This window comes from Podarcis raffonei, chromosome 6 (genome assembly GCF_027172205.1).
Source record: "Podarcis raffonei isolate rPodRaf1 chromosome 6, rPodRaf1.pri, whole genome shotgun sequence".
In the NCBI taxonomy this organism is placed as follows: Eukaryota; Metazoa; Chordata; class Lepidosauria; order Squamata; family Lacertidae; genus Podarcis; species Podarcis raffonei.
The window spans coordinates 39,481,197-39,500,956 of record NC_070607.1 but is presented as its reverse complement, the minus strand read 5'-3'; the positions used below and the strand labels follow the sequence as shown (position 1 = coordinate 39,500,956).

Genomic DNA, 19,760 nt, shown 5'->3' with positions numbered 1-19,760 from the left:
TAGGCACTAGCAGTAGTATTTTTCCAGTCTAGGCTGCAATGAAATCAGCCATGCTTGTTCAAGGTGATGATTTCATCCTTTGCCTCTGGGCTTTGGCTCATTGTAAATACAGAGAGTGATCCAAGACATTTCATTCGACAAGCTATTAACAGCCAGAGATACACACAGATTAATTTGTATGTTTACCTCGTATTGTAGATAGCAGAAAGCTATGTGAGCCTAGGCTAGGGAGGTAGATTTAATGCCACAGGTGAAAAGACATATATCCTGGTTCTTCATCTTCTGAAGACAGAACCATTTAAAAAGTAGATTATACAGAGAGAGGGAGGGAGGGAGAGAACTAGATATCCAATTGCTAACAAAGTAGTTCCATTAGTGCAAGGACTTCTGGCTGTGCAATGGAACTCCTCTCTTTTCTCTCCCTGCCTCCCCCATCTGTTCTGTCCCCACCCCCCAGCTTCCAGAACAGATTTGGGGGAGGGTACAGTAGTTGTGTGGGGAGAGGGAGTGGAATTTGCATTGCCTAAATGGAAATACTGACAACCACAGAACTATTTAGTTGGATACTGCCCTATACATTCTTTTTTCTCACAGCAGTTCTAGTTTGTAGTTTCACTTAGAAATGGAATCCAAAATGCTTAAATTCAAGTGTGAGGGATAGCAAGAGGCATGTTTTGGCGTGATCAACAGTACCTGTAGTTTTCTGTGGCTTGTTAAGTGTTTTGTTGTAACTGTTGACTGTTAACCATTGTTAAAGTGATGTTCTATTTCTTCTTCACTGCTATTTTTTTTAAAATAGTACCTTATATGTAAAGAAAAAATAAATGCTTTCTTTGCCTCAGTCTTCTCCGATAAAGAAAACAATGCCTGACCTGAAGAATTTGGAGCAAATGATTCAGCAGAGGAAACACAGCCCAGAATAACTAAGGAGATAGTACAAGAATACTTGGCTAGTTTAGATGTATTCAAGTCTACAGTGCCAGATGAACTGCATCCAAGAGTATTAAAAGAACTGGCAGATGTGATCTCAGAACCACTGGCAGTCATCTTTGAGAATTCCTGGAGAACAGGCGAAGTCCCGGCAGACTGGAGGAGGGCAAATGTTGTCCCTATTTTCAAAAAGGGGAAAAGAGAGGACCCAAATAATTACCGCCCAGTCAGTCTGACATCAATACCAGGGAAGATTCTGGAGCAGATCATTAAGCAAACAGTCTGTGAGCACCTAGAAAGGAATGCTGTGATCACCAATAGTCAGCATGGATTTCTGAAAAATAAGTCATGTCAGACTAACCTGATCTCGTTTTTTGACAGAATTACAAGCCTGGTAGATGAAGGGAACACAGTGGATGTAGCCTACCTTGATTTCAGCAAGGCATTTGACAAGGTGCCCCATGATATTCTTGTAAAGAAGCTGGTAAAATGCGGTCTTGACTATGCTACCACTCAATGGATTTGTAACTGGCTGACTGACCGAACCCAAAGGGTGCTCATCAATGGTTCCTCTTCATCCTGGAGAAGAGTGACTAGTGGGGTGCCACAGGGTTCTGTCTTGGGCCCGGTCTTATTCAACATCTTTATCAACGACTTGGATGATGGACTCAAGGGCATCCTGATCAAATTTGCAGATGACACCAAACTGGGAGGGGTGGCTAACACCCCAGAGGACAGGATCACACTTCAAAACGACCTTAACAGATTAGAGAACTGGGCCAAAACAAACAAGATGAATTTTAACAGGGAGAAATGTAAAGTATTGCACTTGGGCAAAAAAAATATGAGAGGCACAAATACAAGATGGGTGACACCTGGCTTGAGAGCAGTACATGTGAAAAGGATCTAGGAGTCTTGGTTGACCACAAACTTGACATGAGCCAACAGTGTGACGCGGCAGCTAAAAAAGCCAATGCAATTCTGGGCTGCATCAATAGGAGTATAGCATCTAGATCAAGGGAAGTAATAGTGCCACCCTATTCTGCTCTGGTCAGACCTCACCTGGAGTACTGAGTCCAGTTCTGGGCATCACAGTTCAAGAAGGACACTGACAAACTGGAACGTGTCCAGAGGAGGGCAACCAAAATGGTCAAAGGCCTGGAAACGATGCCTTATGAGGAACAGCTAAGGGAGCTGGGCATGTTTAGCCTGGAGAAGAGGAGGTTAAGGGGTGATATGATAGCCATGTTCAAATATATAAAAGGATGTCACATAGAGGAGGGAGAAAGGTTGTTTTCTGCTGATCCAGAGAAGCGGACACGGAGCAATGGATCCAAACTACAAGAAAGAAGATTCCACCTAAACATTAGGAAGAACTTCCTGACAGTAAGAGCTGTTCAACAGTGGAATTTGCTGCCAAGGAGTGTGGTGGAGTCTCCTTCTTTGGAGGTCTTTAAGCAGAGGCTTGACAGCCATATGTCAGGAGTGTTCTGATGGTGTTTCCTGCTTGGCAGGGGGTTGGACTCGATGGCCCTTGTGGTCTCTTCCAACTCTATGATTCTATGAAATAAGTTTTTTTTTTTACAGTTTCTTTCCTTTCTTTCTTTTACTCATTTTCCAAGTGGGTCTCAATCTGTGAAGCATTCTTCCAAACTGGTGTTCTTTATTGGGAATGTAGTTGATGCAGGTCATTGTTTCATCTAGTTCAGTATTTTCTACACTGAGTGGCAGTTTCAGTCTAGGGTTTTAGACAGGAGTGGTGGTGGTGGTGTTAATTGTTTCTATGCAGAGCATGGGATCTGCTACTAATTTACAACCATTCCCTGTAGGTAAGAGAATAATTGGCACTTACCCATGTATATTAATAGGCTAGTACATTGAAGCTCCCCAGCCTTCGCATAAGATTTCAAATGTGACTACAGGTAAATAGATAGCATCAATGGTGATGCTAGACATCAATTCAGGGGCCCTGATTTCTATTGAGGAAGCTCTGAACTAGGCCCTGTGCCACCTCTCAAGCCCCATTTCAATTGTGGCATCACCTGCAGCGCCCCTGAGTCTCTGTGCCCAAGGGGGACCGAACTGGTTGTGCTCCCCTAAATCCACCTGTGCTCCAGGAGTCTTTGATTTCAGACACACACATTCATCACTTGATGTTACCATCCCTGATACCTTTGTAGGGAAATTTCAGGGTATGAGAGGCTACACCGAGAAGATATTTTCTGCCTGATCACTAAAGAAAGTCCATGTATCATTAATCAGTTTCTATCTACATTGTGTACATCAAATCCATGTCCTTATAGCAATGCCAACTTCCCCTTTCAACATTTGGGTATTCCCAAGCTGCCAGTTAAGAAAGCAATTTTATTGTGAAGATGCTTCTCAAGCATTTTTTTTTCCAAATAAAGTTTTAAATTATCTTCCATGAGCCTTGCGGGTAGAAGTTGTACTGTTAAATTATGCAATATTCCTGGCTGTTCATAACAGGAGCAAAATGTGGTTGTTCTGCTAATGGTTTCTTTTTTTTATTATTGTAAGCAGTAAGCATTTCTCTCCATCACTTAAGTTCTAATAGGGCACACAGGCACATAGGATTTGATTAAAGGCTAATGGCATACATGAGTTTTGGAGATGGCATATGATTAGAGATCTCACTGACAAAATCCCAGTGTGCTGAGTCTTGTGCGCTAAAATAGAAGTCAAGTATATGTATAATAATACATGTTACAATAGGCTCCCAGTCACAGTCCTGAAGGATCAGCTTTGCACTAAAGCTTATATAAACTCAGGAGAATCTGTTAGTTAGGTTTTTATCAAGATTTTCCATTGGTACACCCAACTCAACTAACAAATTATAACTGCACAAAATAAGTATTTATTAGAATAGCAGCCCATTGACCCAACCATCACTCTGGGCTGGAGCTCCTTCGGTTTTCAAATGGAGTTTACCCTGTAGAGCCAAACAGGAGTTACAGCTTGGTGAGGAGAAATTTTAAGGTAGAAAAAAATGGAACCTGCCATTGTAACTCATTATAACTTGAGACTCCCAAATGAATTTTAGTTTTAAGTACATGAGATACCATTTATCCTTAAAGTTCTGTTGGGTTTCGGTAGCAGATATCCTTGCACTCTACCCAAGCAGTCTTATTTTCTTCTAACGCCTGAAATTCTTTATATTGCTCATGTGATTGAATGGTTTTCATTTTAGAGAGAGTGCAGTTTTGCTTGTAATTTTGTTGCTATGAAGCCTTTTTTAACATTACTTTGGTTTTTGTTTAGTACTGTACCTGCTTTTATTTTTAGCTGAATGAAATTTGTTTTATATATATACACACAAGAAAAAACCACAAGCTGATTTAGAATCATATGTATATTAGTATAAATGCTGATGGTTCATACAAGATTGTGACATCCTTCAAGAGGTTGCTTTTATTACAGGCGTTGGCAGGAGGTGGGGGTGGGGATCTTTAAAAAAAAATGGCATGTGGACCTTTGGTAATCATTTTCTCCTGTAGAAAAAGGATTTTCCGGCCATTTGCGTTGCTCTCATGACATCTGGTACTTACCATTTGTTTACTAAAGTGCACCAAGCTATTAGCATTGTGATTGCATGAGATGCAATTGAGCATAATTCAGTAAAACTGTGCAGCTAAAGAATGATTCAGTTACTTGGAGCCAAGGAAACAGATGCTTGGATGCGTTTGCTGCAGTACTCCTGAGCTCCTTTCTTTGGGACTGATATGCACCACTATATGCATCATTATCGAAAGTGCCTTTATTTATGTGAGGTAATGGAATTTTATTGAAAGTTTTGTAATGTATAGCATATCTGAAATGGAGATGAGCTCCAAGTAAAATATTGTAAGCTATAATGCCTGTAGAGCATTATCAAAACAGCACATCAAAAACAGATTAAAAGGATTAAGGTTATTGTCAAAAAAAGGGGGGGTGTTTTTAATTGATGTTGTCAGCTAAGTAAGGTAAACCTTGCTGCTATCATGGTTTTGGTATGTATATTGATAAGTCCTTTAGCGGGGTGGGGTAGTGGTGTTTGTTCAGAACCCACTAAGAAATCCATGTTCTGCATTTTCTGCTTTTTGGTTCGGATTTAGAAACATAGTGTGTGGGGTGTGTGTTGTTTTTGAATCAGTCAAAAAATTCACTGAACCTGAAGCTTCTGAAACTTTTAAATCCAAGATATGCTTCCATAAGTGATTTCTTGAGCTGAAGAAGGAAGCAACTCTGTAGGTTTTCTCCATAATGTACTGAGCTTCCCTTCTCTTTCAGAAGAAAAGTGAAACTCCACCGCCCATGAAATTGCCACCTCCTTACAAAGAAAAGTCCCGCTCTGAAGAGACAGAGGAAGAGGAGGAGGAGGAAGAAGATGACACTTACACAGATGGTGAGTTGTCTTACTTAGTTTTACTAGAGCGACTGAATTTCTGAATAGGGTTGCTCTATATAGAATGGTGCCTTCTAATATAGCATTGTTGTATGGTAAGCACATTGTAGAACTGCAGTTAAATGTTGCCAAAGGGAGTGGCCATAGCTCTGTGGTGGAGCATCTACTTTACATGCAGAAAGTCTCAGGTTCAATCCCTGGTAAGGTTGGGAGAGGCTCCTTTCTAAAACCTCGGAGAGCTGCTGCCAGTCAGTGTTGACAGTGCTGAGCTAGATGGACCAGTGGTCTGACTCTGTATAAGGCAGCTTCCTGTGTTCCTATGATACTCTTAATTTGAATGTGAAAAAATATGTATTTTTCACTAAGCTCATGAAAATGGGTCCTCTGAGGTAGATGGTATCCATAGATTAATATCAAACGAGGCTTTAGTTTCTCTTATTTATGTAGCCAGTGCTGAGGATTGTTTCACTGAATGTCAGATCTTGCAGATTTTAGCTTGCTCTGGTACCAAAGAAAAACAGGGAGTGCTTCCTACTTTTTATTTATTTGTTTTGTGTGGGAAAGCAAGCAAGCAACAGTGGACATAGTGTGAGTCTCTTGCTATAACGAATGTCTGTTTTTACTTAATCATTTTGCATTTGGGGGTGGGAAGACAATTGTAGGATTGGAAGGAGTGATGGTGGATGGCTTAGGTATGTGTTGTAGCAAACTCTGTATTGGCCATTTCCCTGCATTCACTCAAAAGCTCCGGCAGCTGCTGTGTAGGGCAGGGCAGGTTGATCTGAGCCACCTGCAGTTTCAGAGTTGTTGTCAGCATCCTTCTACCTCAGGAGACAATGGAGGAGCGCACCTTTAGGGTTAAAGTCAAGCCGTTGCAGAGTTATAGTGCCTGCTGTGGAGTATTTGCAGGAAATGTGTGTGGCCCTGCTCCCAACAAGCCCCTTGCCTAGCTTAAGTTCAAAATATATTGAATGCTCCTGCTGTTGTTTTGTGCTTGCTTTTTTGTGAGTTTGTCAGTAAATTTCTAAAATGAAAAGTTTGGGCTCAAACTTTGCCTATTGGGACATCATATTGACTGATTCCACATCCTGCCCCAAATATGGAAAATACAGGTGCCGACTATTTTGCACGGAGATTCTGTTCCTAGCTCCTGTGTGTGTCGGTGGAGCACATATAATCCTGCCATGTTCTGCATCACGTTCTGCCCTCTTCTGGGTCCAAAACGACCCACACGTCCATGGTTGTGCATCAACTGGACGCATGCAAAATGTTTGCCACCTATAATAATAATCAAAAATCACATTGCTAAAAATATAAAGAAACTTGTAACAAATTTATTGCATATATTGCCAACGAGCCCACGTGGGGAGGCAGTTGATCTGTTGACTGACAAGGATGTCAGAAGTATGCTAAAGGAGGAAAAGGAGTTTGACATTGACTGACTTATTTGCTTCAGTCTTCACAGCAGAAGATGCATGGTAGATCCCTTTCTAACTTTCTGAGGAAGCAAACGATGATCACCAACTCCAATGACTTCAAAAGAGAATTAGGCAAATTCCTGGCAGACAAGGCTATCAATGGTTTACTAGCCATGAAGGCTTTGTTCTGCCTCCAGTGTTGGAGTATGCCTTTGAATACCTGTCACTGAGTATCACAAATGGAGAGTGCTGTTGCACACAGGTCCTGTTCGCAGATTTCCCAGAGGTGTGAGAACAGGATACTGGTCTAGATGAGTTTTTCTTATCAGACTGCAGTTCCCATCATCTCTGACCTTTGGTCATGCTGCTGGTTTTGATTGGAGTTGGAGGAGGTTCACATGGTCCTTCTTTTAGAGCAGGCATGGCCAAACTTGGCCCTCCAGATGTTTTGGGACTACAACTCCCATCATCCCTAGCTAACAGGACCAGTGGTCAGGGATGATGGGAATTGTAGTCCCAAAACATCTGGAGGGCCAAGTTTGGCCATGCCTGCTTTAGAGGGTCAAGGAGTACCATGTGACTTCAGCTTGTTATGAGGCTTCTTTTCCGGTCAAGCTAGTTTTCATTTTGCTAGTGGTGCACAGGTTGAATCCCTATGCTAGGCTCTGAACCCACAGCAGATTCAAATCTTGACACAGTTTTGGATGAATTCCCATCTGCATGTTTTTAAACCACCTCAGGTGGCCTAATAATAAGCCCATTCTTAGATATGTTTTGTTTTTTAGAAGAAATCTATAAAACCATGTTCTTCTGTACATGACACAATACAATAGTATGTATATTTTGCTATATGTTTATATGAATTTGACCATGTATTAGTTCACAGACACTTGACTTGCATTGACTGTGTGGTAATGTTATTGAAGAGTATATCTCCAATTCTTCCTTTCTTTGGACACGTAGGACTCAAAAGGGGAAGGGGAAAATAATTTGATCGATGGAAAAAATAGCAGTATATATAGCTATCCTAAAGTGAACAGGAGTCTGTAGTCAAACACTACCTCTCCAATAGATGTCACTGCAGTCACCAGCAAACATTGCTGAACCTGATGTGGACAAGGCAAAATAACTTTAGAAACCTCTCTGAAAAATACAGACTTTCGATATTTAATTTTTGTTCAGTTATTGGATTTTCTTAACGTACTACAAAATGTTTCATTCTCTCAATAGTGACACAAAAGCAGGGTTGTAAGCAAGGAGCTTGGGTTTTAATTTTGATGCTGTGCATTTATCTTCATGTGATGGATTTTTCTAAGTAATTTTTTGTTGGCTTTGTTCCTATTCTTTCTTTCAATGACCTTTCCCATCATACCTTCCTTAAAGGGCGGTGGAATACAAGAATATATTCCTGTCCAATCATGTAAGATTTCATCAAGCACGCACTGCCACGGTCTCTGTAGTGTTACATGACTAAAGTACCAGTGCACAGATTTTTACAGCTGCTGAGGCAGTGTTGGAACCCTTAAAATGTCGTCCCCTAAAACTATTTGGAGAGTTGTAACCAATAACAACATTTTGAATCCTTTCCTGTTAATACACTGAGCAGATGGTATGTCAATGAATGTACACATGCCCATGTCTTTTGGGATAGGAGGGGCAGGGAATCCTAGAAAACGTTCTTCAGATTCTCCCCCTGCATTTAGAGCAAATAATATATAGGAAATCTCAGTGTTGAATGACTGTTATGCAGGCTTGTGATTAAATTTAGCTGCTATGAAAAAGCAATATTTTTAAAATGATTTAAATGTCTCACTTTTCCTGCATTTTACTGACAAGGAGTTAAATGCCTTATAATCTGAAGGGCAATGATAAGAATTTGGACTGGATCAATGTCAAGAGAGCAGATAGTTTTGTTTCTGGGTTGCAGACATGATCCTCTGCTGCATCTCCCATTTAATGCGAAAACCGAAAGGTAATACTTACGAAACTCTGCTAGGCTGACAGGCATTCATTGATGATTGGAACCAGAAACATGCATTTCTAAATGCATGTGACTGGGTGTCATAAACCATTTTGCTGTAATTAAGAGCGGGTCATTTAGAATCACATCAGCTGTGTAGCTAGCTGAGGAGGAAAGGGGCAGCATTGTGTATAAATTGACTTGTGTTTCGGGACAGGGATGCCATTCGAATATTAGTGATTTCCAGCAGTGCAACAACACAGCAGCAGCAGCAGCAGCAGCAGCACTAGCAGCAGTAGAGCGTCAGTGGGTCAGATGTGGGAAGCCAGGGATTTTCTTTCCCCTGCTGCATAGTTATGCCGGCAGTTTTGCTGACAGGCGTAACTATTTGGCTTGTGGGCAAGCCTGAAATTAAGTATAATTGATCACATCTCACAATAGAAAGAGGACTGACAGCTTGCCCTTAAGGCGAGGGAAATCTCTCTGTCAGGCCCAAGGTCGTCAGAAGAAAGACGAGCTCCGAGTCTCTTTCTGTCTATGTGTGTGATGAGGATTTGAGCTGCTCTCAGCATCTGAATGTTTGTCAGGAATGCAGATACCTTCAAGTGCATAGCGATACAGCAATGGTACAAGGGGGTTTCCCAGGTACGTAGCAAAGTATCTATCTATATTGTACTTATTTTCAGCAGCTCGTTTTCAGTATTTAATAATGAGTGGGAATTAGTAAATGAGAATAACAGCATTTTATCTTTTCTTTTGAGTTACTTGCATGTAGCAAGGATTGATGGCTAGATGAATTCTGGTGTTGTTGTTGTTTTAAAAAAATGCATTTGGCTAAGTTTTAAGTTTGATACCATTGATGAAATCCATTTGAGTCAAAATTGAGAGCATCATAAATCTTTCACAGTTGCTTATAATGATCAAACTTACTTATTTGTAACCAAACTGCAGTTTTAAAATGTGAGTGCAGATGGTGGTCCTTATGTATTTTGCCTTTGTTTAGAATACAATTTTAAAAGCTGCTGTTGAAATAACCAGCATTCAGCATTTTCATTGTGTAAGGGCAACAGCATGCAAGTAAACAAACAAACAAACAGGCTATTTCCAAAAAGTGTAGCTATACTATAACGTTATTTCTTACTTGTTGGGAGATGTGATATACTCTCCCTAGCCACATATATAGTGAGTAGGTTTCAAACATTTTCTATGAACTCCCACGAGTGTGTGTGTGTTTAAAATACACACATACACAAAAGTCTCGGGTCTAAATATGTTACTCTATAAAAGACATGACAGTAATAGTTTGGCATTTTTGGCACCTCTCTTTTTGCTTCAACCATTCCTTTGTCAAACACTGCATATGTGGAACTTGAAGCTCTTTATTCTGTATACAAAGAGGTAGCTTTGGGTAGCTACAAAGGAGGAATCTCTTAGGGAAGCAGCACTCTATCACTGAGGAACACTTAGCATCACTGCAGTGACTTGCAATTAGAGAGATGACATAACAGGTGGTGAGGAGAGGGGGGTTGTGTGGGCATTTGCCTGATCAGGGATAAATTATAATATCCCACTAATGCATTCCAGAGGCTGCTTTGAAACGTAAGCTGAATGCATGGCCCCAAACAGCATCTTTTTAGCAGTACCTGTTACAAATAACACTATGGCACTGCAGAGGGAGTAAGAAACATCTTATCTATCCAACCAGCACAGCTATGAAAATTATATTACAAAATTTTTGCTGCATGTCTGTTTTTGAATCTGGAATTTTTGGAAATGTGAACAGTATATAATCTGTTCAAGGCAGGGAAACTTAATATCTGCCAGCACCTTACTATGTTCTGCAAAACCCGTTGCAGAATATTGTCTGTAATTGCAGAAATTTGAACATTATCTCTCTGTTCATGCTTTTATATTTCCTCTGAAGCTGCTGCTGCTGTTGTTGTTCAGAGGCAGGTTTATAGATGGGGTTAGTGAAGACCCTATACTAGACACCACAAGATGGGGACAACAATGGCCTCATCTTTTATGGGATACAGCTTCACAGAGGCAAATGGCATAGCATAAGCTCAGCATCCCATTTCTGACAGCCCCACAGAACGGTTGCTCAGCCCAGGTTGTTGAGTCGTGTTGGGAAATCACCACAGCTGTGAAAAACTCATGTGATTCCAGCAACGGGGTCCCTCACCCGTGCCCAACGCAACTGGAACATAACACTGTACCCAATGGTGTGATGGGGTGATCCATATCCACAACCTTAAGGAGGCATCACCTGCAAATTCCATACATTTAAGGATCACACCTGTTGACAAATAAAATATTTGTTATTGTTAACAAATAAAGATGACCAAAAAAACCCCCAGCACAACCCCTGTGATGAAGCAAAAACCCTGTGATCAGGGTTGCTAATCCTGGGTCCAGAGAAATTCTGGACTACTTTACTCAGTTTACTCAGTTACACTATGTTTTAGAAGAAGTAGGGATGGGTGCCTGGGGAAACAACAGCTGCCCCATTTCCTCTTTACCAGATCGTCTGGAGGAGTGAAGTTCCCTCCATGGTCCACTTGGGCAGAGGAGGCTGGTCCCTTAGGGCAAATGTCCCAGCAACCTCAGCCTTCTCTCAGCCAGCCTCCACCTGCCTCTCTTCTTCCTTAAGCTAAGTCCAGAAGGTGGCACTGCCTTTCAGCATCCTTCTCTTGCTTAATCTCAGTGTTGCCCCTTGTAGAACTCAGCAGGGAGCAGGAGGCAGAAGATGGGGACAAAACTAAGAATTAGTTGGCTCTGCCTGCCATTAGCTTTGGCTCCACCTGCTATTTGGGCTCTCTGTCTTCTGTCCCACCAGTCCCAATGTGTATCAGCCACCCCTGCAACCTGGGTGCCTCTCTCTCTTCCAGCTCTCTTCCGATTGGCTAGGAGAGAAGCATAGAGGCCAGCTGATAGGAAAGGCTGCACAGGCAGTCAAGGCTCCAGCTGTGAGCACAAAGAATGCACCCGGGAACCCAGGTTTCTTTAACAATTCCGTATCTTGTATCACCAGTAGTGAGTAGATGGGTGGCTGTTGCATTGCTTACTCTCTCTTTTTTCTTGGCCAACGGTCAGAGAGGTAGTAGTCCAAGAACATCTGATAAACCACCAGTCCCCCAACCCTGCTTTAAGCAGTGCTAATAATTCCTATAGCATTGCAGTGGGAGAGAATGTCTGTATGGCAGGTGCCTGTAATGTTGGTTGAGCATGGTGGCATGCAGCTGGGAGCATCTGCAAAAAAGAAAGTTCCTCTTGGTCCCCAGGATGCCTGCAATAAGAATCTGATCATGGAGACTTCAAAGCCTGTGGTGGTTCTGCAGCCATGCATATGGTACTGGAACTCCTGCAATTATTACAGTAATCTGTTTGTGGACTGTAAGTATGAGAGGTGTAAGCAAGTTTCCCAGAATAAGCTCTGTGCAGTCAATTTCCAATAGACAGTGTACACACACCTCAAAATTCATTTCAAGGGAGAAATAGTACAAGTACTGTGATGTTTTGGTAGTTCAAACATTTCACTTTACTTAGGAGTTTATTGTTCTGACCTAGGCAAACCATTAGTGATTGTTCTATGCTCGAAATACAGGTTACTGTCTGCAGTCAAACTGATCGAAATAGTTTCATATTCAGGGCTAGACGTCCTTACAGGGCTGTCCTATGCATGTCTATTCAGAACCAAATCCACTCAGTTCAATGTGTATGGCATTGCAGATATACATTGGGGGAAGAAAGAAAATAGCATTTAAGCAGAATGAGCTAGAATCCAAAAAGCATTACAGTAGGACCATGCAATCTTGTGTGCTAAGTACTTTTTTGGGGTTTGTTCCTGTAGAGGTGTTCATATGCACCTCCCTTCAGTGGAGGCTGATCCACTGGGGCCAGTGGACAACTGCTCCACCATCCTCAGCCACCCCCCACCTGCCAGCCTCTCGGCTTACAACTAGTCCGAGCTTTATCTGCCTCTAGCTGTGGCTGCATCTACTGTGGGTCTCCCTGCCTTCTGCCTTGCCAGTCCCCATGGCCCCCCCCCATAACCCCCTTTCTAAGAACTTATTTTTAAAGCTAAGTAGCAGGTCTACATTTCTGAGGCAATTACTCTTTTAGCCTTTCCTCCTCTTGCGAACTTTTTGGCACTGTATTTTTATTTTTTATTTTTTGGTCAGGGGAACAGGGAGTTCTTTAGAACATTAGATACAATGCACTTCTTGTTCGATTTGTTGATCACAACTGCAGATGAAACAAAAATTATAATCTGCCCAAAGCTAAAACTTTCTTAAGATTCCTCCTTAATAAGCCATTAAGACGTGTTCCACCTATTCAGCTGTGCAATAAGGGATGACAAATAAAATGTATGCTTTACGTTTTCTTGGAAGTGAAAAGGTTTGGAAGTGAATGCACCTGACCCTTATAGTGTCTGTTACTGGGTTTGTGGGCTTAGTTTAATCAAACAATGGATTCTACTACAACAGTGCTGGCATTTAGTTTTAATTTTTAGACCTGATGCAATGAATAAGGTGGTGTAGTTTTTGATTGTGTATGTTTTATTTTATGTTTGACCGTTTTCCCCTTCACAAATCTGCTCTAGTGCTGTTGTTTAGAACACACAGAATATACTGTTATGCTGTCCAACATCTTCTTATGTATAGTTCTGGAAAGATGACATATGTTGAGGGGAGCGTTATGCTAATATTAGAGGGAGATCTTTCAAGTGTGCCTCAAAACATTGCTTTTTTCCCCAGTGATGTACCACAATGATTTCAACTCTTCCATTTATAATTAGCGACTGAAATGGCTTTTATCTGACAGCTGAAAAACTTTTATGCCGAAACTGATCAGTGCTCCCATCGTATTATGTTCACATAATTTAATAAGCTATGTTATTTCTGCCTGCATGTTGTCACTTGAGTCAAGACGGTGATCAGAAGTAGAATTTTCAATATGCAAATAAGTTAATAATGAATTCTAATTCTCAGCTGCATGGCTTTTGGTGGTTTAAATAAAAGAAAACTTATTTTAAAACATTTCAAGTCAAAATTGTTCTGATATGCATTAGACTAAAGGATGTTGCCCTCCCAGAGCCGAAGGGATGCGACAAACATGAAATCCGAATTAATAAAGAATATTGCCGCCTGAGCTTTAATTGGTTTAGATCAAAGCTTCCTTAAAATAGCTAGATGAGGATTTGTACAATAGATGGTCCCTTTGCCCCTGTAGAGGAAGGACAAGGAGCCCATGGATCTTTAGAACACAACATCACCCAGAATCGCATTAAAACAAGAATTACGTAGGTTGAAATCTCACAAGAATTCAGATAGGCTGGATACATGGCCTGATTAAGGTTGGCTCCTACCTTGAGAAGTGGCAATTGGATAATAGGGAGGCAGGTATTTCCCTTATATTTATTGTGGGTGCTGGTTTATTAGGGCCAGTGGGGTACTGCTCCACCAACTTATTCTGCCCTAACCTGCCTGATGTTTGTCCACTCTAGGCTGGCAGCACTGACTGTCAACTTCCTTAATCTCAGTCGTTACCACTGTAGACTCTGCAGGAGGGGAAACTAGATTTTCTTAGCTCTACCTGTTATTGCTCTAGCTCTGCTTATTATTGACTTTCGCTCCACCTACCGTTGGCCTCCCTGGCTTCCCCTTACTAAGTCCCATTGGGAACTTGCCTCCACTGCTGGTTGCCCTTCATGAGGGCTGAGGAGAAACTTTCCATGCTGCCTGGAATCTGGCATGTTTTCCGCTTTTTATGCCATTCATCTTAATTTTATTAGCACAGTTTGCATTTTGGACTGATACAGCTGAACATTTTACTAATTAAACAAAACCTGTTAAGCAAAACTCCCAGCAGCATTTTGTGTGGATTTGTGTGCCTTAAAGCCATACCTTGGATTTGCCTTGGGAAAACTTTTTTCTGCTTGCTCATCTGTCCCCTTTCTTCACATTTTTAAAATTCCTCCTCCTTGAAGGAATCCAAAATTTCAGTGGTGAAGCATGAAATGATACACTGTGGCCTTGGCTATTAAAAGGGAGGGGTTTTTTTCACCTTAAACAGCAGCAGCATGAAGTATTGATGCTTTTGCTTTCGCATTCATTTGGGAATGCATAAAATGAAAAAGTGCTGCTGAGCTGTTAATAGCTTTCCTTTCAATATTATTGAGGGATTTGTATCTCGTTTGGTGCTTCAGCTGTTTGCAGGTATGTGTAGGCTACCCTGAGCAAATGAAAAGCAAAATTGCATTAAACACATGGCATGTTCTGCCATTAAACTTGGTTCCACAGGTTTTTTTTGCGCTTTTAGTCAAAAGCCGTTCATCAAGTATTTTGAGGAGCATCTTTTCTGAAAACAATTAGAAGTAATGATGGCGCTGCAGAGGGGATCAGTTACTGGATGTAACCTATACAATAACAAAGGTCATGTTGCAAATTTGTACAGCTCAGTTTTTTGGGAAGTGTCATATTTATGTTTTTCAACGTGATGGGTTACCTGCATTACAGCAGAATTAAAGAGTGATTTCAGTGCAGAAAGACAATCTGATACTAGATTGTGAGAGTGCTGCTGGATCAGAGCAAAGTCGTAGCTAATCTTGCAACTTGTTTTTTTTTTTAGAAAAACCAGCCAGATGCTTCTGAGAAGCCCACAAGCATGACATGAAAACACTCCTTGCGGTTCATCCCACATCACAAGCACATAGATGCATGCTGCCTCATAACCTGTTGTTTACTATTTTGGCCAATAGCTTTTCTAATAGCTATATTTATTTACTTCAGTGTATAAACCTGCCCTTAATGAAACAGATCCCTGGGCCGGTTAGAGGAGAATACCAAACAAAACTTTTTTAGAACGGTCATTTTATAAGCAGTAGTGCAGTGTACAACACTAATGCAGCTGGTGAAGCACACATCCAACAAATGGCCGTATCATCTCCTCTCCTCGAAACATCTGGCTAAAAGTCTTCACCACAAAGAAGGGCCTTTCTTTGATTTCTTTGTGGGGCACCACTAGGTTCAAAGAACATGTAACTGAGGACATTATACCCTGAGCTCCATTTCCTCCTGTGTAGACTCCATGTTGAAGAGAAACAAGTGGCAAATTGCTTGCTTTTCTTCAGCCTAGCTTCCAACTATGGTTGGTGAGGGTTTATGCCTCTGTGTTATTGTCTTCTACCATCATGCCCGTCAGGGCATGTTCCAGTTGGACTGTCCCTTCTACATGAGAGAGATGTGGTGTTTAAAGTGTTGGGCTACCACCAGGGGGACCATGATACTTAGTCAGATAGCTCACTGGGTGACCTTGGGGAAGCTGTGAATTATTGAACCAGTTTCTGGAGGTGGTTATAGGATGGACGAGGGTTATAGGATGAGACTTAATCCAGTTAGAGCAGTGGGTAGGGAAACTATCTTAAGTTGACTGGAGGTTTACAAGTGGTTTTAACTAGTGTTTCACTCCTCCTAAATGAACTAAATTGTACACTCTAGGGAAATCCTCCTGGACTCAGTGCTAACTGGGGAAGCTCAGGTAGTGTCCAGGAATAGCTTTTTCTAGTTTAGTCTGGAACACCAGCTTCAGACCTATCTGGAGTAATCTGACTTTGCTTCCGTCTGTAATGTCCAGTGTGGCCTAGTGTAATGCACTCTATATTGGACTTTGAATTTGAGATGGTGTGGGATGAAGCCACCCAGAACTGGGGTTGGGGGTAAGGCGTTCATTCTTCAATTTAAAATGCTGGTTTTAACCTTTTAAAGCCTTCAACAGTTTGAGTCTGAGCTAATGGAAGCATCATCTTTATCCATATTATAACCACCCTGCCCTTTTAAGATTCACAAAAAGGGGCTTTCTCACATGACTGCCTTTGAAACAGATTGCTGGGCACAAGGGAAGAGCATCTTCTGCAGTGGCCTCCTACCTGTGGAATGCACTCCCATCTAGGGTCTGCCAGGCCTGGTTATTACAGGCCATTAGGAAGCCTCTAAAGATGCATTTGTATTTCTTGAGTTCCATTTCATTAGACTGCTAGACTCTTAGTTGCATTTTGGGGCTAGATTATATATATGTGTGTGTGTGTTTGTGTGTGTGTGTGTGTGTGTGTGTGTGTGTTTGAATTAATTTTGTAGGATTTTTGTGTGTCTTGCATTCTTTGCTATAAACTGCCCTTAAAGGTAGCCTGAAATAGTTTAAAATACTAATACAGTGGTACCTTGGTTTAAGAACAGCTTAGTTTATGAACTTGGATTAAGAACGCTGAAAAAAGGAAGCAGGTGTTTTGGTTTGTGAACTTTGCCTTGGAAGCAGAACATGTTTCGCTTCCTGTTGAGTGTGTTCCATTTGTAAATTAAGTCCCCTGCTGCTATGGGAAAGCACGCCTTGGTTTAAGAACAGACTTCCGGAACGGATTAAACCAAGGTACCACTGTAAATGCATCACCGTTGTTGCCGAACATGCTTGCTGATGCTCTGTGGAGAAAGAGAAAAATTATGACAAAATCTATACTATTGTGTAGTATTACCATGGCTTTGGACCATGGCTTTGTATCCTGTCTTGGACCGTCTCAGACTATTTGTATAGAGAGGATACTGACTGCTTGGTGCTCTCTGGGCAAAACAAAGAGTTCTGTAGCATGAGGAGCACTGCAATGCACTGGATTTCATTTGCTTAAGTTCTCAATTCTCAACAAATGGGACTTTGCGGAACATGTAGTCCTATGCAATAGTAAGGGATGTGTCTAGTTATTTGTGATGAAGTTTCATTCATTAAAAAGTAATTCTGGTAACAATAATATTGTGGTACCTTGGCATTGAGGACACCTTGACCTACATAGGGCTTATTGAGTGATTATGCCAGAATGCACTGAGATTTCTCAAGGATGACAGACATGGGTCATTAGAAGTTATACTGCTTGGCAGATGGGTATGTCTGCCCTATTGTTGTTTTTTTACATGGTCAGAAATGTTTACTCCTGAAGTGTTCATAGATATTTCCCCAGGGGCAATTGCTATGACACAAAGCAATGACCAAACCCTTTCTGATTTCACAGAAATATAGACATAACATTGGTAAAATTGGACCCTTTTTGGTTGATCAAAAATCTAAACTGCATAGGATAAAATAGTCTGTAATGTCAATTAGTAATTTAAAGATAATACAAACTGTTGACTTACAGAGAACCCTTCGTTTTATTTTCATCTCTTGGCATCTCCTTAGTCCCCCAAGACAGCTCACAACATCAATTTAATTCAGTATGCAATTGTTTTGGATGGTCCTTGTGCTCTGAATATGTAATCGTACGTGTTGAAGATTTCTGTGCAATTCAGAATCTCGTTTTCTCTTTAAAACTACTCATTGGTGAATTAAATAGCTTAATGCCTCTGTCTTTACAAAGTGATGATGAATTGTAGGAATCATATATGGGCTCTCACCATTTAATTTGGGAGGATTTTGCATTTCTATCTCTTAAGAATGTATTTGAACTTTTGGGGCAACCGTGTATGTGTGTCTTTTTGTTCAAAATACTCCTCTTCTCAGCTCAATTCTGCCCTTGGAACTGCTTATCCAGCTGCTTATATCATTAATGCAGGATTTTATCAGGAAGGGGGGGGGGATGTCTTCATCATTCTCATATTTAATCAGTGCTGTCAGGATGGTGATCAACAATCAGCCTGCTCTGTTTCTTTCCTAATGTACCTAAAGCATCTGTTCCTTTATTAGCAGTGAGGAAGTGGATAAGAAACATGTAGGCAGCTCTTTTCCCAATGTGTACAGTGTGGTGCAGTGGTTAAGAGTGGTAGACTCGTAATGTGGTGAACTGGGTTCGATTCCCCACTCCTCCACATGCAGCTGCTGGGTGACCTTGGACTAGTCACACTTCTCTGAAGTCTCTCAGCCCCACTCACCTCACAGGGTGTCTGTTGTGGGGGAGGAAGGGAAAGGAGATTGTTAGCTGCTTTGAGACTCCTTAGGGTAGTGATAAAGCAGGATATCAAATCCAAACTCTTCTTCTTCTTCCCAATTCCCTTATTTTTAAGTATGTAGCACTGCAGGGTTTTTTGATGGTGTGGAAGCTCTCTACACTCAGCAGTTGTTACTCTGCATGAATAACTAAATGCCCAGAGGAGATGGGATCAAAGGGTAGGTGCAACTCCTTCTTCATGCAGGAAATCTAGACAGATCATCCCCAAGAATTGGTTGTCTAGTCTTCAGAAAGGTAATAGTTAGATTGTTGAACTGCTCCTATAGCCAAGAAGGTTGCCCGTACCACCCAGATGTTGTGGTTAACTGAGTGGGTAAAGGCCTAAATAACTTAACTTAAGCTCATTAGATCTAATCCTGCCCTCTAGGACAGTAGAGAATGTGGGTTTCACCCATGGTTATTTCTACTTGGACTAGACCATTGAAGTTATTAGGCAGGACTAACTTAGGTCTATGCATTTCAGTGAGTCTGCTCTTGAATGGAACTTAGTTGGCTACAACTGTGTGACACTCCCTGGGATAATTGAAGAATGCTGTCATGATTGTGATCCCACCCTTCAGTCTTCTTTGCTCCAGGCTAAACATACACAGCTCCTTCAACCCTGCCTCATAGGATTTGCTTTCCATACTGCTGATCATCTTCATTGACCAGTTCATTTTGTCATTCTTAAAACACAGCACCCAGAACATTCTTGCATTGTGGCAGTTGTGTTGATGCTCACAAGCAGCCAGCTGAACAGCTAAATATGTATGAGATAGCAGTCCTCCTTAGGAAAGGAAACATGTGGGGGAAGCGGGTAGTCGTGATGATGAGCATGCTGCTTCTTGTATTTTCTGTCACCTTCCAAGGCACAAATGGTGACTGCCTTCAAGCCTGCCTGGCTTAGGTCTTTCAAAGCTTGCAATGGCATCCAGAGGATGCATTATTCCTGGGTTCTGAATTTTGTCCTCAGATGACATAGAAGTCTGGTGCCAGGCAGCTGACCTGTTTGCAAGAGCAGCAAAGGCCCACTGGCATTTGACCAGGTGGCATCAAAGAGGCAAGAAAGGCAGGACTGTT

The 19,760-nt window shown here is 41.5% G+C and overlaps 1 protein-coding gene across 6 annotated transcripts in view; it reads left to right on the top strand.

The window, feature by feature from the left end:
• The window catches only part of PATJ (PATJ crumbs cell polarity complex component), a 157,843-nt gene that overhangs the window by 68,444 nt on the left and 69,639 nt on the right, over nt 1-19,760 (top strand). For 5 of the 6 annotated variants that reach the window (XM_053392227.1, XM_053392226.1, XM_053392224.1 and 2 more), the window contains one exon: nt 5,218-5,332. In XM_053392227.1, coding sequence (XP_053248202.1) covers nt 5,218-5,332 — 115 coding nt within the window. The remainder of the gene's footprint in view (nt 1-5,217; nt 5,333-19,760) is intronic. The other variant, XM_053392225.1, reaches the window with a different exon arrangement.